Here is a 26,202-nt window from a genome sequence, read left to right on the forward strand (position 1 = left end):
ATCAGATCAGACGAAGGCCAGATGGGATGCTATGTTTAAAACCTACAACATGTGGTCTCTACAGAATCAGGTCAGACGATGGTCAGATGGGATGCTATGTTTAAAACCTACAACATGTGGTCTCTACAGAATCAGATCAGACAATGGCCAGATAGGACGGTACGTTAACACCTACAGCATGTGGTCTCTACAGAATCAGATCAGACGATGGTCAGATGGGATGCTATGTTTAAAACCTACAACGAAGGCCAGATTGGACTGTATGTTATCAAGAGGATTTTCATGTATTATTACAATATTACATATCTAATGTCTGTTGCGGTGAAAACACTGTCTCTTTAAATACCGTAAATAACCACGGTGCAGTCAGAAGGTGAAGGGTTACCTCATTTTGTCCTACAGAATGTTCAGACATTTCTTCCTGCTCGGCTACCGATCTATTCATAGTGTCGAGGCCAATGCAGTGAGCTGAGCCTGACAACTCTGGGGTTTTTACATCATACACTTTCACAGACAACTAAACACATCGAAAGACCGTTCGCTGTTGTACACACCTGTGTTCACTGGTAGCCTATGGTAGCCTATGGTAGCCTATGGTGGCATATGGTAGCCTATGGTAGCCTATGGTAGCCTATGGTAGTCTATGGTAGCCTATGGTAGCCTATGGTAGCCTATGGTAGCCTATGGTAGCCTATGGTAGCCTATGGTAGCATATGGTAGCCTATGGTAGCATATGGTAGCCTATGGTAGCCTATGGTAGCCTATGGTAGCCTATGGTAGCCTATGGTAGCATATGGTAGCCTATGGTAGCATATGGTAGCCTATGGTAGCATATGGTAGCCTATGGTGGCATATGGTAGCATATGGTAGCCTATGGTAGCCTATGGTAGCCTATGGGAAATAATTTGCTGCACTTGATTTAGTACTATGTCCCCTGTACAATGCAACCAGTAGAACAGCACCAGAAGTCACTCTGAGCTAAATCAAGCGCTCCTCAAATTACATCCAATACTTGGATGTACTGACCCAGCTCTGGGCTTTTATCCTCACATACAACAGAGCAAAGAAAGGACACCAAGAGGACGAGGGAATTAAGTCAACGGCCGTTCAGCGGCTGTGTACCATAGTTGCACCCTTCACTCTTAGAACAAAGGGTTCCAAAAGGGTTCTTTGGCTATTCCCAAAGGAGAACCCTGTTTGGTTCCAGGTATATCCATTTTTGGTTCCAGGCAGAACTATTTTGGGTTCCATGTAGAACCCTCTGTGTAAATGGTTCTACATGGAACTCAAAAAAGGTTTTGTCTGGAACCAAAAAGGGTTCTTCAAAAGGTTCTCCGATGGGGACAGCCGAAGAACCCTTTTAGGTTCTAGATATCATCTTTTTCTTTAAGAGTGTGTATTCCCTATAGAGTGCACTCCCTATAGAGTGCACGGGGGGCCCGTAGGGGACAGGGGGGACAGGGGGTCCGTAGGGGACAGGGGGGACAGGGGGTCCGTAGGGGACAGGGGGGCTAGGGGGCCCCTAGGGGACAGGGAGCCCATAGGGGACAGGGGGTCCGTAGGGGACAGGGGGGACAGGGGGCCCGTAGGGGACAGGGGGTCCGTAGGGGACAGGGGGGTAGGGGACAGGGGGCCCGTAGGGGACAGGGGGGACAGGGGGCCCGTAGGGGACAGGGGGTCCGTAGGGGACAGGGGGTCAGTAGGGGACAGGGGGTCCGTAGGGGACAGGGGGGACAGGGGGCCCGTAGGGGACAGGGGGCCAGTAGGGGACAGGGGGGACAGGGGGCCCGTAGGGGACAGGGGGTCAGTAGGGGACAGGGGGTCCGTAGGGGACAGGGGGGACAGGGGGCCCGTAGGGGACAGGGGGCCAGTAGGAGACAGGGGGGACAGGGGGCCTGTAGGGGACAGGGGGTCAGTAGGGGACAGGGGGTCCGTAGGGGACAGGGGGGACAGGGGGCCCGTTGGGGACAGGGGGCCCGTAGGGGACAGGGGGGCCATAGGGGACAGGGGGTCCGTAGGGGACAGGGGGCCCGTAGGGGACAGGGGGTCAGTAGGGGACAGGGGGTCAGTAGGGGACAGGGGGACCGTAGGGGACAGGAGGGACAGGGGGACAGGGGGGACAGGGGGCCCGTAGGGGACAGGGGGTCAGTAGGGGGGGGTCCGTACAGGGGGCCCGTAGGGGACAGGGGGCCAGTAGGGGACAGGGGGGACAGGGGGCCCGTAGGGGACAGGGGGGACAGGGGGCCCGTAGGGGACAGGGGGCCAGTAGGGGACAGGGGGGGGGACAGGGGGCCCGTAGGGGACAGGGGGGACAGGGGGCCCGTAGGGGACAGGGGGGACAGGGGGCCCGTAGGGGACAGGGGGCCAGTAGGGGACAGGGGGGACAGGGGGCCCGTAGGGGACAGGGGGGACAGGCGGCCCGTAGGGGCACAGACAGTGACTCCATGTGTTTTTCCTCTACTGTCAGACAGTGACTCCATGTGTTTTTCCTCTACTGTCAGACAGTGAGGTAAAGTGATACTCCTCCTTCATAGTGTAGCTGTGTGATTAAACACAGACACACATCTCTAAAGATAGAAGGAAGCCATCTTTAAACTGGAGCGTGAGGAGTGACTGTCAACAGAACAACCCCATTCACTGTCATGTCAACAGAACAACCCCATTCACTGTCATGACAACCCCATTCACTGTCATGTCAACAGAACAACCCCATTCACTGTCATGTCAACAGAACAACCCCATTCACTGTCATGTCAACAGAACAACCCCATTCACTGTCATGTCAACAGAACAACCCCATTCACTGTCATGTCAACAGAACAACCCCATTCACTGTCATGTCAACCCCATTCACTGTCATGTCAACAGAACAACCCCATTCACTGTCATGTCAACAGAACAACCCCATTCACTGTCAAGTCAACAGAACAACCCCATTCACTGATATCTCAACCCCATTCACTGTCATGTCAACCCCATTCACTGTCAAGTCAACAGAACAACCCCATTCACTGTCATGACAACCCCATTCACTGTCATGTCAACAGAACAACCCCATTCACTGATATCTCAACCCCATTCACTGTCATGTCAACAGAACAACCCCATTCACTGTCATGTCAACAGAACAACACTCTCACTAGTCTACCTGCCGCCCCTCCACTCTAACCACTAGTCTACCTGCCGCCCCTCCACTCTAACCAGTAGTCTACCTGCTGCCCCTCCACTCTAACCACTAGTCTACCTGCTGCCCCTCCACTCTAACCACTAGTCTACCTGCCGCCCCTCCACTCTAACCACTAGTCTACCTGCCGCCCCTCCACTCTAACCACTAATCTACCTGCCGCCCCTCCACTCTAACCACTAATCTACCTGCCGCCCCTCCACTCTAACCACTAGTCTACCTGCCGCCCCTCCACTCTAACCAGTCTACCTGCCACCCCTCCACTCTAACCACTAGTCTACCTGCCGCCCCTCCACTCTAACCACTAGTCTACCTGCCGCCCCTCCACTCTAACCACTAGTCTACCTGCCGCCCCTCCACTCTAACCACTAGTCTACCTGCCCACTCTAACCACTAGTCTACCTGCCCCCTCCACTCCACTCTAACCACTAGTCTACCTGCCACCCCTCCACTCTAACCACTAGTCTACCTGCCACCCCTCCACTCTAACCACTAGTCTACCTGCCGCCCCTCCACTCTAACCACTAGTCTACCTGCCGCCCCTCCACTCTAACCACTAGTCTACCTGCCGCCCCTCCACTCTAACCACTAGTCTACCTGCCGCCCCTCCACTCTAACCACTAGTCTACCTTCCGCCCCTCCACTCTAACCACTAGTCTACCTGCAGCCCCTCCACTCTAACCACTAGTCTACCTTCCGCCCCTCCACTCTAACCACTAGTCTACCTTCCGCCCCTATCGTAATACTGTACCTTCCTAATTCTTCTCCGATGTCGTAGAAATCCTCCACTGTCTGCTGCTTGAACAGGGCCATGCCTGCAGTCATAGACGGGGACGATGCCGTGGTTATGATGTGTAATAGATGGGTTCTCTGTTCCGTCCATTATAGAAGTAACCCCTGTGTAAAAGAAGATAATATAATAATAATAATATAATGACATGTCTGATATTTCAGCAGGTGAAGTGTCGTGTTTGGTGGGAGTTGTACAATAACAAACACGGCGACGTGCAACAACATGGCCAACATCACAGAATCAGAGAAACATTTAGCCTACATACAAAAAAAACGTGTCTTCATTTTAAAATCATTACGATATATGAATTATGAGAAGAACGTTATAATTAAGCAATAAGGGGGTGTGGTATATGGCTAACGGCTGTTAGGTTCGACCGACGCAATAAGAGGTGCCTTGTCGCTATTATAAACTGGTTACCAACATAATTAGAGCAGTAAAAATAAACGTTTTATCATACCCGTGGTATACGGTCATGGCAGTCAGCCAATCAGCATTCAGGGCTGGAACCACCCAGTTTATAACTAGTGTTATTCCATACTATTACTCCTGGTCTGTTGGTCAACTCTTATCAGCAACTTATTGTAGAGACATTTGATTTGACTTTCTGCATCACCAAATATCAAGGGAATTGTGCGACGCAACACCTTAAATGACGCATACAGATTACCATTACAATAAAATATAGAGATATAGAAATATAGAGACATTTTAAAAAGATCTTACCATGTTGAAATGACCGTCAAAAGCGTGTCCACAAACCTCTTCGTTCACTCTCGTTTCTTTTCAAAGTTTACCGATCACCGTGTCGACGGCATTTCCCTACTGACCACGCGCGCTCTCAGGTTCACACTAAATGTCACTTGTTACCACGGGATAGAGCTACCTTCCCTGAGTCTATTTTCAAAGTTACAAATACACGTCTCTGTGTGTGTGTGTGTGTGTGTGTGTGTGTGTTCTCTTCCACTGCTTACAACATACAACGACAGGACAAAACATTAAGAACACCTACTCTTTCCATGACATAGACTAACCAGGTGATTACAGGTGAAAGATATGATCACTTATTGATGTCACTTGTTAAATCCACTTCAAATCAGTGTAGATGAAGGGGAGGAGTCATGTTAAAGAAGGATTTTTAAGCCTTGAGACAAATTAAGACATGGATTGTGTCTGTGGGCCATTCAGAGGGTGAATGGGAAAGACAAAATATTGAAGTGCCTTTGAACGATGTACGATAGTAGGTGTCAGGAACACTGGTTTGTGTCAAGAACTGCAACGATGCTGGGTTTTTCACTCTCAACAGTTTCCCTGTGTGTATCAAGAACGGTCCACCACCCAAAGGACGTCCAGCCAACTTGACACAACTGTGGGAAGTATTGGAGTCAACATGGGCCAGCATCCCTGTGGAACGCTTTCGACACTTTGTAGAGTCCCTGACGCGATGATTTGAGGTTGTTCTGGGCACAAAAGGGGGGTGAAAAATGTGACACTGTGTATGTAGTATGGTATTCTATAGTAAGGGGTATTGAAAAGCCCTGCCATGATGTGTAGTGCAGTAACTATACCACAAGAGGGCACAATAGCACTAGAACATGAACACAGACATCTTCACCTTGTCATCATACTGCATCAGGTATCGGCTTCTAATGGACAGAACTGAGATCCAGAAGGTCATAGTGCTGATATTACAGGATATACCACAGTGTGACATCACAGCAGCAAGATTTGCGACCTTTTGCAACAAGAAAAGGTCAACCAGTGAACCACAAACACCATTGTAAATACAATCCATATTTATGTTGATTTATTTTCCCTTGTGTACTTTAAACTATTTGCACATCGTTACAACACTGTATAAAGACATAATATCACATTTGAAATGTCTTTAATCTTTTGGAACTTTTGTGAGTATAATGTTTACTGTTAATTTGTATTATTTATTTCATTTTAGTTTATTATCTACCTCACTTGCTTTGGCAATGTTAACATATGTTTCCCATGCCAATAAAAGCCCTTAAATTGAAATTGAAATTGAATTGACAGATGGGTTCAGGTAGTGGATCAGGAGAGGACCGATGACAGATGGGTTCAGGTAGTGGATCAGGAGAGGACCGATGGGTTCAGGTAGTGGATCAGGAGAGGACCGATGGGTTCAGGTAGTGGATAAAGAGAGGACCGATGGGTTCAGGTAGTGGATCAGGAGAGGACCGATGACAGATGGGTTCAGGTAGTGGATCAGGAGAGGACCGATGGGTTCAGGTAGTGGATCAGGAGAGGACCGATGACAGATGGGTTCAGGTAGTGGATCAGGAGAGGACCGATGGGTTCAGGTAGTGGATCAGGAGAGGACCGATGGGTTCAGGTAGTGGATCAGGAGAGGACCGATGGGTTCAGGTAGTGGATCAGGAGAGGACCGATGACCGATGGGTTCAGGTAGTGGATCAGGAGAGGACCGATGGGTTCAGGTAGTGGATCAGGAGAGGACCGATGACCGATGGGTTCAGGTAGTGGATCAGGAGAGGACCGATGACAGATGTGGTGGAAATGACAGAGAACAGATAATAGAAGAGAATCAACCAATGGTATCAGATTCTGTACTCTGGGTGATGAGAATCAACCAATGGGATCAGATTCTGTACTCTAGGTGATGAGAATCAACCAATGGTATCAGATTCTGTACTCTGGGTGAGGAGAATTAACCAATGGTATCAGATTCTGTACTCTGGGTGATGAGAATCAACCAATGGGATCAGATCCTCTACTCTGTGTAAATGTAATTACAGCGTCAGGTATTGATATTGATGCTGGGAAGACTGGAGTCCCTCATACTATGGGGATGATATATCACGTTGCATCTATCCAGCAGAGAACACAGTGAAAACATCACAATGTTTGGCAGCTTGGTTTCAGACTTATCTTCTCATTTTACGCCAATGTAAGTTAATCTGTTTATTTGTGGACGGACGGACAGACGGACGGACGGACGGACGGACAGACAGACAGACAGACATTATTTAACAGACCGACAGACAGACAGGCAGACAGACAGACAGACATTATTTAACAGACAGACAGACAGACAGACAGACAGACAGACATTATTTAACAGACAGACAGACAGACAGACAGACAGACAGACATTATTTAACAAACAGACAGACAGACAGACAGACATTATTTAACAGACAGACAGACAGACAGACAGACAGACAGACAGACATTATTTAACAGACCGACAGACAGACAGACAGACAGACAGACAGACATTATTTAACAAACAGACAGACAGACAGACAGACAGACAGACAAACAGACAGACAAACATTATTTAACAGACAGACAGACAGACAGACAGACAGACAGACAGACAGACAGACAGACAGACAGACATTATTTAACAGACCGACAGACAGACAGACAGACAGACAGACATTATTTAACAGACAGACAGACAGACAGACAGACAGACAGACAGACAGACAGACAGACAGACAGACAGACAGAGAGACAGGCAGACATTATTTAACAGACAGACAGACAGACAGACAGGGGTTATTTAACGGGGTACATGTTCTCTCAGGGTTGGCAGAAACATCTCCTTGTATCCAGACATAATCAGAGTCAATGCGAAGAGTTCAAACCGGTGTTGTGACACATAGGTCCGTATTATCGTCTCTCAGGAGCCAATGAAACGGCCTCTAGGTGTCACAGGAAATCTACATGGCTTTAATACAACACCTGTCAGCAGCTTGTGTCCAGATGTACCTCTTACTGCCGTGGGTTAAATCAGGGGTCACAGGCTTTCTGGGAAACTCATGACCTGTTATGTCATTAATGACCTCTTACTGCCGTGGGTTAAATCAGGGGTCACAGGGTTTCTGGGTAACGCATGACCTGTTATGTCATTAATGACCTCTTACTGCCGTGGGTTAAATCAGGGGTCACAGGGTTTCTGGGTAACTCATGACCTGTTATGTCATTAATGACCTCTTACTGCCGTGGGTTAAATCAGGGGTCACAGGGTTTCTGGGTAGTCCTAGACAAATCTACTTTGAAACAACGTATACGCCTCACACACATGTTTATGGGCTTAAAGAAGTTTTTTTTTTTTTTACCTTTATTTAACCAGGCAAGTCAGTTAAGAACAAAATCTTATTTTCAATGACGGCCAAGGAACAGTGGGTTAACTGCCTGTTCAGGGGCAGAACGACAGATTTGTACCTTGTCAGCTCGGGGGTTTGAACTTGCAACCTTTCAATTACTAGTCCAACGCTCTAACCACTAGGCTACCCTGCCGCTCCAGGGGGAGACCTAAACAGTTTTCCTTTAACTGAAATGTGTCTTCCTCATTTAACCCAACCCCCCTGAATCAGAGAGGTGCAGGGGGGGGGCTGCCTTAATCAACATCCACGTCTTCCTCATTTAACCCAACCCCCCCTGAATCAGAGAGGTGTAAGGGGGGGGGGGGCTGCCTTAATCAACATCCACGTCTTCCTCATTTAACCCAACCCCCCCTGAATCAGAGAGGTGTAAGGGGGGGGCTGCCTTAATCAACATCCACGTCTTCCTCATTTAACCCAATCCCCCTGAATCAGAGAGGTGCAGGGGGGGGGGGCTGCCTTAATCAACATCCTCGACGCCCGGGCTGCTGCCTCGCTCAGGGTATAGAGTTGAAATGTATCAGGGTATAGAGTTGAAATGTATTCCATCTCAGGGTATAGAGTTGAAATGTATTCCCTCTCAGGGTATAGAGTTGAAATGTATTCCCTCTCAGGGTATAGAGTTGAAATGTATTCCATCTCAGGGTATAGAGTTGAAATGTATTCCATCTCAGGGTATAGAGTTGAAATGTATTCCCTCTCAGGGTATAGAGTTGAAATGTATTCCATCTCAGGGTATAGAGTTGAAATCTATTCCATCTCAGGGTATAGAGTTAAAAAACTATTCCATCTCAGGGTATAGAGTTGAAATCTATTCCATCTCAGGGTATAGAGTTAAAAACTATTCCCTCTCAGGGTATAGAGTTGAAATGTATTCCATCTTGAGTTTTCACCCCAATATTGCACTTTATATATTTTCATAGAAGACTGAAATATAACTAAACAGTTTGACATAGAAACACCTGATTTTCTGGCAGTAAAAAAATAAATAAGTAATTAAAAATATGAATAACATTCCACCCACAGGGCCACTGGGTCATTTGACTGCAGGAAAGAGAGTTTGTATTTATTTCCATGCGAGCCCCGTTGTCACAGTGTGGTACGGAATCAGAAAGGCAGATAGGTAAATGACTGACTCAGGTATAGAGGTAGAAGGGCTGGTAGAGGCCCATGCAGAAGATACACTGAGACAATGGCATTGTTCATCGCACTGTTCATCAACACACACACCCACCTACACACACACACCCACACACACACACACACACACACACACACACACACACACACACACACACGCACGAATACACACACACACATACGCATGAATACACACACACATACGCATGAATGCACACACACACACACATGAATGCACACACACACACACATACACATGCACGAATACACACACACATACGCATGAATACACACACACACACGCATGAATACACACACACATACGCATTAATACACACACACATACGCATGAATACACACACACATACGCATGAAGAGGTATAACACACGCACACACACACACACGCACACTGGATGACGTGCAACGGAAAATATGAAAATGAGGCACTTAATCTCCAACCATTGTCAGAGCTGCTGTATGTGCTGAGTATAAGATGTGCTGTGCTTCAGCGATGTCCTGGTGTCTATTCTTCTAGGATCTGTTTTGAACCTGTTTTGAATCTGTTAAGGACTGAGAAGACGGCTGTTTCTACGCTGCTTGGACCTGGTGACAGACAGAGAGAGAGAGAGAGAGAGAGAGAGAGAGAGGGAGGACAGAGACAGAGACAGAGAGAGAGGCACAGAGAAAAAGAGAAAAAGATAAACAGAGAGAAAGGAGAGTGAAAGGAAAGAGACAGAGAGGAAGGAGAGAGACAGAGAGACAGAGAGAAAGCAGAGAGAGACAGAGAGACAGAGAGGAAGGAGAGAGACAGAGAGACAGAGAGAAAGCAGAGAGAGACAGAGAGACAGAGAGGAAGGAGAGAGACAGAGAGACAGAGAGAAAGCAGAGAGAGACAGAGACAGAGAGAAAGCAGAGAGAGACAGAGAGACAGAGAGGAAGGAGAGAGACAGAGAGACAGAGAAAAGAGAGAGAGAGACAAAGAGAAAGGAGAGAGAGACAGAGAGACAGAGAGGAAGGAGAGAGACAGAGAGACAGAGAGAAAGCAGAGAGAGACAGAGAGGAAGGAGAGAGAGACAGAGAACAGGGAGAGAGAATAGAGCAGAGATAGAATAGAACAGAGGACCAGCTGTGTGGACCTTCATATGGAGTCTACAACAGAGGGAGGAGGAGGAGGAGGAGGAGGAGGAGGACTGAGGGAGCTGGTTCTAAAGTGGTTTACAGAGACCCAGGCCCCTCTCATTCTCCTCCATAAAGGGAACTTTCCCGATTGGTTCCAAGGCTTCACCACCAGGAAGTAAGTGATGTACTTTGCATAATGAGGGATTTGAGCAGATCTTTAGCCGATCAGATCTCTGTTTTGAGGTATTTTGAAGGTCTGAAAGCAAATGAAGTTCTCTGACTCCAAACTGTAACGTTTTGGATGTTGTTTCATTGAATGTAGTAACACATCATACCGTCGATTCAAAACCACGGAAACAGGCAGAAAGAAGGATCTTTTGTTTGAGGCTCTTTATCTCAAGTAATTGTCATTTGTCAGTGAGTAATGTGTATAAATGGTGCAAGAGAGAGAGAGAGAGAGAGAGAGAGAGACAGAGAGAGAGAGAGAGACAGAGAGAGAGAGAGAGAGACAGAGAGAGAGAGAGACAGAGAGAGAGAGACAGAGAGAGAGAGAGAGAGAGAGAGAGAGAGAGAGAGAGACAGAGAGAGAGAGAGAGACAGAGACAGAGAGAGAGAGAGAGAGAGAGAGAGAGAGAGAGAGAGAGAGAGAGAGAGACTGAAGCGCCAGTGGGTTTCGAAATCCAATTGGCGAACAGATGTTCATGTGAACATTTTAAAATCAGAATAAAGACATTTTCCCCACCAGCGCCATCAAAATGAACTTGTTGTAGATAAAAGGCTGTGTGTCATGATTCCCACGTACCAAATAAAACATACAGCTTGAGCGGGTTTCCATCACATTATGGGGGAGGCAGGTAGACTAGTGGTTAGAGTGGAGGGGACGCAGGTAGTCTAGTGGTGAGAGTGGAGGGGTGGCAGGTAGACTAGTGGTTAGAGTGGAGGGGCGGCAAGTAGACTAGTGGTTAGAGTGGAGGGGCGGCAGGTAGACTAGTGGTTAGAGTGGAGGGGTGGCAGGTAGACTAGTGGTTAGAGTGGAGGGGCGGCAGGTAGACTAGTGGTTAGAGTGGAGGGGTGGCAGGTAGACTAGTGGTTAGAGTGGTGGGGTGGGAAGTAGACTAGTGGTTAGAGTGGAGGGGCGGCAAGTAGACTAGTGGTTAGAGTGGAGGGGCGGCAAGTAGTCTTGTGGTTAGAGTGGAGGGGCGGCAAGTAGACTAGTGGTTAGAGTGGAGGGGCGGCAGGTAGTCTAGTGGTTAGAGTGGAGGGGCGGCAGGTAGACTAGTGGTTAGAGTGGAGGGGACGCAAGTAGACTAGTGGTTAGAGTGGAGGGGTGGCAGGTAGACGAGTGGTTAGAGTGGAGGGGCGGCAGGTAGACTAGTGGTTAGAGTGGAGGGGCAGCAGGCAGACTAGTGGTTAGAGTGGAGGGGTGGCAAGTAGACTAGTGGTTAGAGTGGAGGGGCGGCAGGTAGACTAGTGGTTAGAGTGGGGTGGCGGGAGGTAGACTAGTGGTTAGACTGGAGGGGTGGCAGGTAGACTAGTGGTTAGAGTGGAGGGGAGGCAGGTAGACTAGTGGTTAGAGTGTTCGACTAGTAACCGAAAGGTTGCAAACTCGAGTCCCTGAGCTGACAAGGTAAAAATCTGTCGTTCTGCCCCTGAACAAGGCAGTTAACCCACTGTTCCCCGGTAGGCCGTCAATGAAAATAAGAATTTGTTCTTAACTGACTTTCCTAGTTAAATAAATATAAAATGATCAACTCTACAGATTTCTTTCTCACACAACAAAAAGTGTCCCTCTCTGGTATGTGCTGTTGCCTAGAACGCCTGTATAACCTACATAATGAGATTATTATTTACAGCATCGATCATCATGTCACCAGAATAAGACCGTCAATATTTATTTGAAAGGAGCATTGAGCTCATCACCTTCACCACCCTGTGAAGTTCATGTCTAATCTGTAGCCTAATAAACTGCATGGTTTTCCCCAACGAGTCGTAGTGGGAGGACCACACAACATGTAGGTAACCAAGGTCTGTAGCCTAATAAACTGCATGGTTTTCCCCAACGAGTCGTAGTGGGAGGACCACACAACATGTAGGTAACCAAGGTCTGTAGCCTAATAAACTGCATGGTTTTCCCCAACGAGTCGTAGTGGGAGGACCACACAACATGTAGGTAACCAAGGTCTGTAGCCTAATAAACTGCATGGTTTTCCCCAACGAGTCGTAGTGGGAGGACCACACAACATGTAGGTAACCAAGGTCTGTAGCCTAATAAACTGCATGGTTTTCCCCAACGAGTCGTAGTGGGAGGACCACACAACATGTAGGTAACCAAGGTCTGTAGCCTAATAAACTGCATGGTTTTCCCCAACGAGTCGTAGTGGGAGGACCACACAACATGTAGGTAACCAAGGTCTGTAGCCTAATAAACTGCATGGTTTTCCCCAACATGTAGGTAGTCGTAGTGGGAGGACCACACAACATGTAGGTAACCAAGGTCTGTAGCCTAATAAACTGCATGGTTTTCCCCAACGAGTCGTAGTGGGAGGACCACACAACATGTAGGTAACCAAGGTCTGTAGCCTTAAAAACTGCATGGTTTTCCCCAACGAGTCGTAGTGGGAGGACCACATTACATCTCATCGCGTGACTCCCAAGTTAACTTCGATACGATGGTTGTTATATCAATATCTGTGCATAAAAGGCATTTCCACCAACATTTCTCGCATAATTAATTTTACTCACACACAACAGCAAAAATATCCCACGTTGTCTAGGGTATTTTGTTTTGTCGACATTTTGAAATTTGACCGAACCTTTTCTGTTTTTCCATCAGGCCTGTCATGGATTATTAAAAAAAAAAGAGAGAGAGAGACAGAGACAGAGAGACAGAGACAGAGACAGAGACAGAGAGAGAGAGAGAGAGAGAGAGAGAGAGAGAGAGAGAGAGAGAGAGAGAGAGAGAGAGAGAGAGAGAGAGAGAGACAGAGAGACAGAGAGACAGACAGAGACAGACAGAGACAGAGAGGGAGACAGAGAGACATAGAGAGAGACAGAGAGACAGAGACAGAGAGACAGAGACAGAGAGGGAGACAGAGACAGAGAGACAGAGAGACAGAGAGAGAGAGAGATAAAGAGGGAGAGAGAGAATGAGGGAGAGAGATAAAGAGAGATAAAGAGAGAAAAAGAGGGAAAGAGATAAAGACAAAACAATATGTATCAATGTGCTGTACAGTATATTAAAGCTCATTTCCCTGTGAAATCAGTTGACAGCGTGTTTTGTTCTCTACTTCCTCCCTTCCTGTCAGGGAAGCAGAGGATCAGCTGAGAGACAAGCCTCTGGGATGTTTTCTCATCAGACTCAGTGACAAAGCCATAGGATACATCCTCTCATACAAGTGATTCCTCGTACTGGTTTGGTTACCTAAAACACTTCATAACAAAACATTAAATATCATTTCATTCCTTTAAAAAAATAAATAAAAAAAAATAAATGTGCAGCTTAGCCTACAGTGGGTTGGGGAAGGAATGAACAGAAAGCCTTTTCAGATTGTTCACACACTGTTACACCAAAACAAGGTTTGTAGTCAGTATTGTATCTTCTCATGGCGTCACATCTCGCTTCACTAACCCTGTATTCTTCCTCAGGGGACAAGACCGCTGCCGCCATTTTGTGATCAACCAGGACCAAGCTGGGCTGTTCGCTATCTCCGGGGACGACCAGCCTCACCACAGCCTCACAGAACTGATAGAGCACTACAGAGTCCATCCCATCCAGCCCTTTGGAGAGTCCCTCACCTCTACGTACTGTTGTCAGGTAGGAGAACCAATGACATGACAGAGTCCCTCACCTCTACGTACTGTTGTCAGGTAGGAGAACCAATGACATGACAGAGTCCCTCACCTCTACGTACTGTTGTCAGGTAGGAGAACCAATGACATGACAGAGTCCCTCACCTCTACGTACTGTGGTCAGGTAGGAGAACCAATGACATGACAGAGTCCCTCACCTCTACGTACTGTGGTCAGGTAGGAGAACCAATGACATGACAGAGTCCCTCACCTCTACGTACTGTTGTCAGGTAGGAGAACCAATGACATGACAGAGTCCCTCACCTCTACGTACTGTTGTCAGGTAGGAGAACCAATGACATGACAGAGTCCCTCACCTCTACGTACTGTTGTCAGGTAGGAGAACCAATGACATGACAGAGTCCCTCACCTCTACGTACTGTTGTCAGGTAGGAGAACCAATGACATGACAGAGTCCCTCACCTCTACATACTGTTGTCAGGTAGGAGAACCAATGACATGACAGAGTCCCTCACCTCTACGTACTGTTGTCAGGTAGGAGAACCAATGACATGACAGAGTCCCTCACCTCTACGTACTGTTGTCAGGTAGGAGAACCAATGACATGACAGAGTCCCTCACTTCTACGTACTGTTGTCAGGTAGGAGAACCAATGACATGACAGAGTCCCTCACCTCTACGTACTGTTGTCAGGTAGGAGAACCAATGACATGACAGAGTCCCTCACCTCTACGTACTGTGGTCAGGTAGGAGAACCAATGACATGACAGAGTCCCTCACCTCTACGTACTGTTGTCAGGTAGGAGAACCAATGACATGACAGAGTCCCTCACCTCTATGTACTGTTGTCAGGTAGGAGAACCAATGACATGACAGAGTCCCTCCCCTCTACATACTGTTGTCAGGTAGGAGAACCAATGACATGACAGAGTCCCTCACCTCTACGTACTGTTGTCAGGTAGGAGAACCAATGACATGACAGAGTCCCTCACCTCTACGTACTGTTGTCAGGTAGGAGAACCAATGACATGACAGAGTCCCTCACCTCTACGTACTGTTGTCAGGTAGGAGAACCAATGACATGACAGAGTCCCTCACCTCTATGTACTGTTGTCAGGTAGGAGAACCAATGACATGACAGAGTCCCTCACCTCTACGTACTGTTGTCAGGTAGGAGAACCAATGACATGACAGAGTCCCTCACTTCTACGTACTGTTGTCAGGTAGGAGAACCAATGACATGACAGAGTCCCTCACCTCTACGTACTGTTGTCAGGTAGGAGAACCAATGACATGACAGAGTCCCTCACCTCTACGTACTGTGGTCAGGTAGGAGAACCAATGACATGACAGAGTCCCTCACCTCTACGTACTGTGGTCAGGTAGGAGAACCAATGACATGACAGAGTCCCTCACCTCTACGTACTGTTGTCAGGTAGGAGAACCAATGACATGACAGAGTCCCTCACCTCTACGTACTGTTGTCAGGTAGGAGAACCAATGACATGACAGAGTCCCTCACCTCTACCGTAATGTTGTCAGGTAGGAGAACCAATGACATGACAGAGTCCCTCACCTCTACGTACTGTTGTCAGGTAGGAGAACCAATGACATGACAGAGTCCCTCACCTCTACGTACTGTGGTCAGGTAGGAGAACCAATGACATGACAGAGTCCCTCACCTCTACATACTGTTGTCAGGTAGGAGAACCAATGACAGAGTCCCTCACCTCTACGTACTGTTGTCAGGTAGGAGAACCGATGACATGACAGAGTCAGTCCCTCACAGTTGGGAAAATGTTGGTTAAAATGTAACCTTGCCTGATAGAGGAAGCCTACGGTGCCGCTTGTGTTGCAGTCTATCTGTGGTCTGTGTTGTATCTTCTCATGCCATCCCAGTCTATCTGTGTTGTATCTTCTCATGCCACCCCAGTCTAACTGTGTTCTGTGTTGTATCTTCTCATGCCATCCCAGTCTATCTGTGTTGTATCTTCTCATGCCATCCCAGTCTATCTGTGTTGTATCTTCTCATGTCATCCCAGTCTATCTGTGTTGTATCTTCTCATGCCATCCCAGTCTATCTGTGTTGTGTCTTCTCATGCCATCCCAGTCTATCTGTGTTGTATCTTCTCATGCCATCCCAGTCTATCTGTGTTGTATCTTCTCATGCCATCCCAGTCTATCTGTGTTGTATCTTCTCATGCCATCCCAGTCTATCTGTGTTGTATCTTCTCATGCCATCCCAGTCTATCTGTGTTGTATCTTCTCATGCCATCCCAGTCTATCTGTGTTGTATCTTCTCATGCCATCCCAGTCTATCTGTGTTGTATCTTCTCATGCCACCCCAGTCTAACTGTGTTCTGTGTTGTATCTTCTCATGCCATCGCAGTCTATCTGTGTTGTATCTTCTCATGCCATCCCAGTCTATCTGTGTTGTATCTTCTCATGCCATCCCAGTCTATCTGTGTTGTATCTTCTCATGCCATCCCAGTCTATCTGTGTTGTATCTTCTCATGCCATCCCAGTCTATCTGTGTTGTATCTTCTCATGCCATCCCAGTCTATCTGTGTTGTATCTTCTCATGCCATCCCAGTCTATCTGTGTTGTATCTTCTCATGCCATCCCAGTCTATCTGTGTTGTATCTTCTCATGCCATCCCAGTCTATCTGTGTTGTATCTTCTCATGCCATCCCAGTCTATCTGTGCTGTATCTTCTCATGCCATCCCAGTCTCTCTGTGTTGTATCTTCTCATGCCATCCCAGTCTCTCTGTGTTCTGTGTTTTAGTCAAGCTCAGGAGAGCTGTATGATGTGGTGCAGTTCGAGACCAAAGAGAAGAAGAAGACCGGTGGGGTCAGTGTCCGAGCCCTGAGAAGTTACTGGGACCAGCAGAACGAACAGAAGAATGACCAACACCAACAGAATGACCATCAAAAGGACCATCCCAATGACCCACGGAATGACCCACGGAATGACCCACGGAATGACCCACGGAATGAGCAGCACCAATGGAATGACCCACGGAATGACCCACGGAATGACCCACGGAATGAGCAGCACCAATGGAATGACCCACGGAATGACCCACGGAATGACCCACGGAATGACCTGCCGCCAACTAGGCAGCCCCCTGCAGTGCCACCCGTGCTACCGCCCAAAACCAACAACAGGAAGTTGACATCAACAGTATCCATTGGCAGGAAGTCCCTCCCACAGGTACAGTAGGCTAGCCGCCACGGTGGCTGGAGTCAGGTTATAAGCGGTGACGTGATGACATGGTGTTACCCGACAGGGTCATGACCTGTGGTGCAGGACACATTTCCAGTGGTATTAGTTAGTCTTCTGGTGATCTTTAACCTCAGCACATTTCATACAGAAATATTCTATGACTAAAATCCCAATGTATTTCCTGTGTCCTGTCTTTAGCAAGCAGTACCTCCGGTCCCAAGGCGAGGCCCACCTCTGACCCAATCTCGGAGTGGAACCTTGTCTGACAGGAGCCCGGCACAAACCCAATACGCTGAGATACATCATGACCAAACCAAGACCACATCTCACGGTCAAACCCAATACGCTGAGATACACCATGACCAAACCAAGACCACATCTCACAGTCAAACCCAATACGCTGAGATACATGCTAACCACAACAAGACCACATCTCACGGTCAAACCCAATACGCTGAAATACATCATGACCAAACCAAGACCACATCTCACGGTCAAACCCAATACGCTGAAATACATCATGACCAAACCAAGACCACATCTCACGGTCAAACCCAATACGCAGAAATACACACGAACCAGAACAAAGTGGAGAGACTGGCCAGTACTGGGAGTCTGAACCAGAGGAGGAGCACCGGTCCCTGGTCCTTCAATAACACCTCCACAGCAGCAGGAGGAGTCATGTACTCTGAGCTGACCCTGCCAGATGGACGGAGCCGCTCTCTACCCCGCCTGGACGACGCCCCGGAGGGGGAGGAGGAGGAGGGGTACTCCAACAGGATAACCATCCCCTGCCTCCCCAACACCTCTCACTCCCCCAATCCCCCCAAGAGGTTCACCTGCCACGCCTACTCTCTTCAGGACCCCAGGGAAAGCTCCCGGACACAGATCCACGGTGGACCACAAAGCCTGGATCAGCTGAGCACCAACCCACTGTACCAGGCCTCTGTCGGGCTTGGTGAGGGCCGGGACGCCCCCTGGAAGGGACCACAGAAGCAGAGAGAAGGGGACCGTGGCAGAAGCCCCCAGGACCAGACTAGCCAACAGGAGGAGAGTATGTATGCAGAGGTTCCAGAGGGGCCATCTCCTCCCCGTCGTCTGATTACTGACAACACCTATGAGCAGATCCCAGGGGACGGTGGCCTAAAGGGAACACAAAGCACCGCCACAGACCAGGAGGGAAACACCTATGAGATGCTGGAGAACCTGAAGTCCAAGGAGTCTACTTGGGGCAAGAAGGTAAAAGAACTAGTGAAATAGTCCTTGAGTATCTAGATACACAAAATGATCATCACGATGTTATGCAAAATGAAAAAAATTCTTACATACAGTGCCCTGCGAAAGTATTTGGCCCCCTTGAACTTTGCGACCTTCTGCCACATTTCAGGCTTCAAACATAAAGATATAAAACTGTATTTTTTTGTGAGGAATCAACAACAAGTGGGACACATTCATGAAGTGGAACGACATATATTGGATATTTCAAACTTTTTTAACAAATCAAAAACTGAAAAATTGGGCGTGCAAAATTATTCAGCCCCCTTAAGTTAATACTTTGTAGCGCCACCTTTTGCTGCGATTACAGCTGTAAGTCGCTTGGGGTATGTCTCTATCAGTTTTGCATATTGAGAGACTGGAATTTTTTCCCATTCCTCCTTGCAAAACAGCTCGAGCTCAGTGAGGTTGGATGGAGAGCATTTGTGAACAGCAGTTTTCAGTTCTTTCCACAGATTCTCGATTGGATTCAGGTCTGGACTTTGACTTGGCCATTCTAACACCTGGATATGTTTATTTTTGAACCATTCCATTGTAGATTTTGCTTTATGTTTTGGATCATTGTCTTGTTGGAAGACAAATCTCCGTCCCAGTCTCAGGTCTTTTGCAGACTCCATCAGGTTTTCTTCCAGAATGGTCCTGTATTTGGCTCCATCCATCTTCCCATCAATTCTAACCATCTTCCCTGTCCCTGCTGAAGAAAAGCAGGCCCAAACCATGATGCTGCCACCACCATGTTTGACAGTGGGTATGGCGTGTTCAGGGTGATGAGCTGTGTTGCTTTTACGCCAAACATAACGTTTGGCATTGTTGCCAAAAAGTTCAATTTTGGTTTCATCTGACCAGAGCACCTTCTTCCACATGTTTGGTGTGTCTCCCAGGTGGCTTGTGGCAAACTTTAAACAACACTTTTTATGGATATCTTTAAGAAATGGCTTTCTTCTTGCCACTCTTCCATAAAGGCCAGATTTATGCAATATACGACTGATTGTTGTCCTATGGACAGAGTCTCCCACCTCAGCTGTAGATCTCTGCAGTTCATCCAGAGTGATCATGGGCCTCTTGGCTGCATCTCTGATCAGTCTTCTCCTTGTATGAGCTGAAAGTTTAGAGGGACGGCCAGGTCTTGGTAGATTTGCAGTGGTCTGATACTCCTTCCATTTCAATATTATCGCTTGCACAGTGCTCCTTGGGATGTTTAAAGCTTGGGAAATCTTTTTGTATCCAAATCCGGCTTTAAACTTCTTCACAACAGTATCTCGGACCTGCCTGGTGTGTTCCTTGTTCTTCATGATGCTCTCTGCGCTTTTAACGGACCTCTGAGACTATCACAGCGCAGGTGCATTTATATGGAGACTTGATTACACACAGGTGGATTGTATTTATCATCATTAGTCATTTAGGTCAACATTGGATCATTCAGAGATCCTCACTGAACTTCTGGAGAGAGTTTGCTGCACTGAAAGTAAAGGGGCTGAATAATTTTGCACGCCCAATTTTTCAGTTTTTAATTTGTTAAGAAAGTTTGAAATATCCAATAAATGTCGTTCCACTTCATGATTGTGTCCCACTTGTTGTTGATCCTTCACAAAAAATACAGTTTTATATATTTATGTTTGAAGCCTGAAATGTGGCAAAAGGTCGCAAAGTTCAAGGGGGCCGAATACTTTCGCAAGGCACTGTAAATACATACAGTCCAGGTAACTGGCAAAATAAAGGAAACACTTGAGTGTAACTGTGAACGACAACATACTGTATGTGTTCCTACCAACATCTGACTGCACTCACTGCAGACATCCAGGTAACTGGTAAAATAAAGGAAACACTCGAGTAAATGAGGCATTCAACATATATGAAAAGCAGCAGGTGCTTCTACACAGGTGTGGTTCCTGAGTTAATTAGCAATTAACATCCCATCATGCTTAGGGTGATGTATAAAAATGCCCAGTTGTCCATTATTTTGGTTACCGTGGATAGAAGAAGAGATCTCAGTGACTTTCGGATCTCAGTGACTCTCAAATGGAGCATGAGGGGTTTAAAGGTGTGTGTGTGTGTGTGTGTGTGTGTGTGTGTGTGTGTGTGTGTGTGTGTGTGTGTGTGTGTGTGTGTGTGTGTGTGTCTCAGTCACCAGATCTCAACCCAATTGAACACTTATGGGAGTTTCTGGAGTGGTGACTGAGACCAGTGTTTTCCACCACCATCAACAAAACACCAAATGATGGAATTTATGTAGAGAATATTAAAAATAAAGATAAACCCTTGAATGAGTAGGTGTGTCCAACCTTTTGACTGGTACTGTATATACCCACACTGTATAATGATCAATATATATTCTATTGATTCTGTTGCTATGCAGAATATCACATGGAGAAAATTATTCCCTGAATACAAGAAGAAATAGCAGCACCCTGCAGATTCAGCAACAAACCAATCAGCACCCTGCAGATTCAGCAACAAACCAATCAGCACCCTGCAGATTCAGCAAGCAACCAATCAGCACCCTGAGGATTCAGCAACAAACCAATCAGCACCCTGCAGATTCAGCAACAAACCAATCAGCACCCTGCAGATTCAGCAACAAACCAATCAGCACCCTGCAGATTCAGCAAGCAACCAATCAGCACCCTGCAGATTCAGCAGGAAGACAATTCTTTGGTCAATGTTATTGTATTTAGGAAATGTGCAGACTTGTGTTATCTCTGTGTTAAATGTGTTTTATTAGCAAATATAAATTAAATGCATTTTCCCTTATCTCCACATTGATTGTACTTGGAAATTGAAACTCAAGCTGTCTTGAGCAGAGAGAGAGAGAGAGAGAAACTAGTGAAGCTGTACACTGAGTGTACAAAACATTATTGAGTTGCACCCCCTTTTCACCCACAGAACAGCCTCAATTCATCGGGGCGTGGACTCTACAAGGTGTTGAAAGCCTTCCACAGGGACTCTACAAGGTGTCGAAAGCCTTCCACAGGGTCTCTACAAGGTGTCGAAAGCCTTCCACAGGGTCTCTACAAGGTGTCGAAAGCCTTCCACAGGGTCTCTACAAGGTGTTGAAAGCCTTCCACAGGGACTCTACAAGGTGTTGAAAGCCTTCCACAGGGACTCTACAAGGTGTTGAAAGCCTTCCACAGGGACTCTACAAGGTGTTGAAAGCCTTCCACAGGGACTCTACAAGGTGTCGAAAGCCTTCCACAGGGTCTCTACAAGGTGTCGAAAGCCTTCCACAGGGTCTCTACAAGGTGTCGAAAGCCTTCCACAGGGTCTCTACAAGGTGTTGAAAGCCTTCCACAGGGACTCTACAAGGTGTTGAAAGCCTTCCACAGGGACTCTACAAGGTGTTGAAAGCCTTCCACAGGGACTCTACAAGGTGTTGAAAGCTTTCCACAGGGACTCTACAAGGTGTTGAAAGCCTTCCACAGGGTCTCTACAAGGTGTTGAAAGCCTTCCACAGGGTCTCTACAAGGTGTTGAAAGCCTTCCACAGGGACTCTACAAGGTGTTGAAAGCCTTCCACAGGGACTCTACAAGGTGTTGAAAGCCTTCCACAGGGTCTCTACAAGGTGTTGAAAGCCTTCCACAGGGTCTCTACAAGGTGTTGAAAGCCTTCCACAGGGACTCTACAAGGTGTTGAAAGCCTTCCACAGGGACTCTACAAGGTGTTGAAAGCCTTCCACAGGGACTCTACAAGGTGTTGAAAGCCTTCCACAGGGACTCTACAAGGTGTTGAAAGCCTTCCACAGGGTCTCTACAAGGTGTTGAAAGCCTTCCACAGGGTCTCTACAAGGTGTTGAAAGCCTTCCACAGGGTCTCTACAAGGTGTTGAAAGCCTTCCACAGGGACTCTACAAGGTGTTGAAAGCCTTCCACAGGGACTCTACAAGGTGTTGAAAGCCTTCCACAGGGTCTCTACAAGGTGTTGAAAGCCTTCCACAGGGTCTCTACAAGGTGTTGAAAGCCTTCCACAGGGTCTCTACAAGGTGTTGAAAGCCTTCCACAGGGACTCTACAAGGTGTTGAAAGCCTTCCACAGGGTCTCTACAAGGTGTTGAAAGCCTTCCACAGGGTCTCTACAAGGTGTTGAAAGCCTTCCACAGGGTCTCTACAAGGTGTTGAAAGCCTTCCACAGGGACTCTACAAGGTGTTGAAAGCCTTCCACAGGGACTCTACAAGGTGTTGAAAGCCTTCCACAGGGTCTCTACAAGGTGTTGAAAGCCTTCCACAGGGTCTCTACAAGGTGTTGAAAGCCTTCCACAGGGACTCTACAAGGTGTTGAAAGCCTTCCACAGGGTCTCTACAAGGTGTTGAAAGCCTTCCACAGGGACTCTACAAGGTGTTGAAAGCCTTCCACAGGGTCTCTACAAGGTGTTGAAAATCTTCCACAGGGACTCTACAAGGTGTTGAAAGCCTTCCACAGGGACTCTACAAGGTGTTGAAAGCCTTCCACAGGGACTCTACAAGGTGTTGAAAGCCTTCCACAGGACTCTACACGGTGTTGAAAGCCTTCCACAGGGACTCTACAAGGTGTTGAAAGCCTTCCACAGGGTCTCTACAAGGTGTTGAAAGCCTTCCACAGGGTCTCTACAAGGTGTTGAAAGCCTTCCACAGGGACTCTACAAGGTGTTGAAAGCCTTCCACAGGGTCTCTACAAGGTGTTGAAAGCCTTCCACAGGGACTCTACAAGGTGTTGAAAGCCTTCTACAGGGACTCTACAAGGTGTTGAAAGCCTTCCACAGGGTCTCTACAAGGTGTTGAAAGCCTTCCACAGGGACTCTACAAGGTGTTGAAAGCCTTCCACAGGGTCTCTACAAGGTGTTGAAAGCCTTCCACAGGGACTCTACAAGGTGTTGAAAGCCTTCCACAGGGACTCTACAAGGTGTTGAAAGCCTTCCACAGGGACTCTACAAGGTGTTGAAAGCCTTCCACAGGGTCTCTACAAGGTGTTGAAAGCCTTCCACAGGGACTCTACAAGGTGTTGAAAGCCTTCCACAGGGACTCTACAAGGTGTTGAAAGCCTTCTACAGGGACTCTACAAGGTGTTGAAAGCCTTCCACAGGGACTCTACAATGTGTTGAAAGCCTTCCACAGGGTCTCTACAAGGTGTTGAAAGCCTTCCACAGGGTCTCTACAAGGTGTTGAAAGCCTTCCACAGGGTCTCTACAAGGTGTTGAAAGCCTTCCACAGGGACTCTACAAGGTGTTGAAAGCCTTCCACAGGGACTCTACAAGGTGTTGAAAGCCTTCCACAGCGACTCTACAAGGTGTTGAAAGCCTTCCACAGGGTCTCTACAAGGTGTTGAAAGCCTTCCACAGGGACTCTACAAGGTGTTGAAAGCCTTCCACAGGGACTCTACAAGGTGTTGAAAGCCTTCCACAGGGACTCTACAAGGTGTTGAAAGCCTTCCACAGGGACTCTACACGGTGTTGAAAGCCTTCCACAGGGACTCTACAAGGTGTTGAAAGCCTTCCACAGGGTCTCTACAAGGTGTTGAAAGCCTTCCACAGGGTCTCTACAAGGTGTTGAAAGCCTTCCACAGGGACTCTACAAGGTGTTGAAAGCCTTCCACAGGGTCTCTACAAGGTGTTGAAAGCCTTCCACAGGGACTCTACAAGGTGTTGAAAGCCTTCTACAGGGACTCTACAAGGTGTTGAAAGCCTTCCACAGGGACTCTACAAGGTGTTGAAAGCCTTCCACAGCGACTCTACAAGGTGTTGAAAGCCTTCCACAGGGTCTCTACAAGGTGTTGAAAGCCTTCCACAGGGACTCTACAAGGTGTTGAAAGCCTTCCACAGGGATTCTGGCCCATGTTGACTCCAATACTTCCCCACAGTTGTGTCAAGTTGGCTGGACGTCCTTTGGATGGTGGACCGTTCTTGATACACACAGGAAACTGTTCAGCATGAAAATTCCAGCAGTGTTGCAGTTCTTGACACACTCAAACTGGTGCACCTGGCGCCTACTACCACACCCCGTTCAAAGGCATTAAATATTTTGTCTTGTCCATTCACCTTCTGAATGTCACACATACACAATCCAGGTCTCAATTATGTCAAGGCTTAAAAATTCTTCTTCAACATGACTCCTCCCCTTCACCTACGACTGACTGAAGTGGATTTAACATGACTCCTCCCCTTCACCTACGACTGACTGAAGTGGATTTAACATGACTCCTCCCCTTCACCTACGACTGACTGAAGTGGATTTAACATGACTCCTCCCCTTCACCTAAGACTGACTGAAGTGGATTGAACATGACTCCTCCCCTTCACCTACGACTGACTGAAGTGGATTTAACATGACTCCTCCCCTTCACCTAAGACTGACTGAAGTGGATTTAACATGACTCCTCCCCTTCACCTAAGACTGACTGAAGTGGATTGAACATGACTCCTCCCCTTCACCTAAGACTGACTGAAGTGGATTTAACATGACTCCTCCCCTTCACCTAAGACTGACTGAAGTGGATTGAACATGACTCCTCCCCTTCACCTAAGACTGACTGAAGTGGATTTAACATGACTCCTCCCCTTCACCTAAGACTGACTGAAGTGGATTTAACATGAGACATCAAAAAGGGATCGTATCTTTCACCTGAATTCACCTGGTCAGTCTATGTCACAGTAGTATGTATGGAGGGTCTATGGAGGATCTATGGAGGGTCTATGGAGGGTCTATGGAGGGTCTATGGAAGGTCTATGGAGGGTCTAAGGAGGGTCTATGGAAGGTCTATGGATGGTTGATGTATTCTGATAGAGGACATTACAGTAGTGTCTATGGATGGTCTATGGAGGGTCTATGGAAGGTCTATGGAGGGTCTATGGAGGGTCTATGGAGGGTCTATGGATGGTCTATGGAGGGTCTATGGAGGGTCTATGGAGGGTCTATGGATGGTCTATGGAAGGTCTATGGAGGGTCTATGGAAGGTCTATGGAGGGTCTATGGATGGTTGATGTATTCTGATAGAGGACATTACAGTAGTGTCTATGGATGGTCTATGGAGGGTCTATGGAAGGTCTATGGAGGGTCTATGGAGGGTCTTTGGAGGGTCTATGGATGGTCTATGGAGGGTCTATGGAAGGTCTATGGAGGGTCTATGGAAGGTCTATGGAAGGTCTATGGAGGGTCTATGGATGGTCTATGGAAGGTCTATGGAGGGTCTATGGAAGGTCTATGGAGGGTCTATGGATGGTCTATGGAGGGTCTATGGAGGGTCTATGGAAGGTCTATGGAGGGTCTATGGAAGGTCTATGGATGGTTGATGTATTCTGATAGAGGACATTACAGTAGTGTCTATGGATGGTCTATGGAGGGTCTATGGAAGGTCTATGGAGGGCCTATGGAGGGTCTATGGAGGGTCTATGGATGGTCTATGGAGGGTCTATGGAGGGTCTATGGAGGGTCTATGGATGGTCTATGGAAGGTCTATGGAGGGTCTATGGAGGGTCTATGGAAGGTCTATGGAGAGTCTAAGGAGGGTCTATGGAAGGTCTATGGAG

General features: G+C 47.5%; 2 protein-coding genes across 2 annotated transcripts in view; one reads left to right on the plus strand and one right to left on the minus strand.

The window, feature by feature from the left end:
* Positions 1-4,865, minus strand: part of dapk2a (death-associated protein kinase 2a) — a 31,223-nt gene extending 26,358 nt beyond the window's left edge. Inside the window, exons 1-2 of the mRNA XM_064964111.1 lie at positions 4,704-4,865; positions 3,936-4,081 (exon numbers count right to left, since the gene is read on the minus strand). Coding sequence (XP_064820183.1) covers positions 3,936-4,009 — 74 coding nt within the window. The 5' untranslated portion in view covers positions 4,010-4,081; positions 4,704-4,865. The remainder of the gene's footprint in view (positions 1-3,935; positions 4,082-4,703) is intronic.
* A 4,945-nt stretch (positions 4,866-9,810) lies between these two features.
* On the plus strand, positions 9,811-21,647 carry LOC135538137 (uncharacterized). The gene is made up of 6 exons (XM_064964112.1): positions 9,811-10,575; positions 13,706-13,795; positions 14,046-14,214; positions 16,997-17,425; positions 17,636-18,676; positions 21,069-21,647. Exons 1-6 carry the CDS (start codon positions 10,424-10,426, stop codon positions 21,111-21,113), a joined length of 1,926 nt encoding a protein of 641 aa, XP_064820184.1. The 5' UTR covers positions 9,811-10,423; the 3' UTR covers positions 21,114-21,647.
* Positions 21,648-26,202: the final 4,555 nt, after the last annotated feature.

This window comes from Oncorhynchus masou, unplaced genomic scaffold, assembly GCF_036934945.1.
Source record: "Oncorhynchus masou masou isolate Uvic2021 unplaced genomic scaffold, UVic_Omas_1.1 unplaced_scaffold_916, whole genome shotgun sequence".
In the NCBI taxonomy this organism is placed as follows: Eukaryota; Metazoa; Chordata; class Actinopteri; order Salmoniformes; family Salmonidae; genus Oncorhynchus; species Oncorhynchus masou.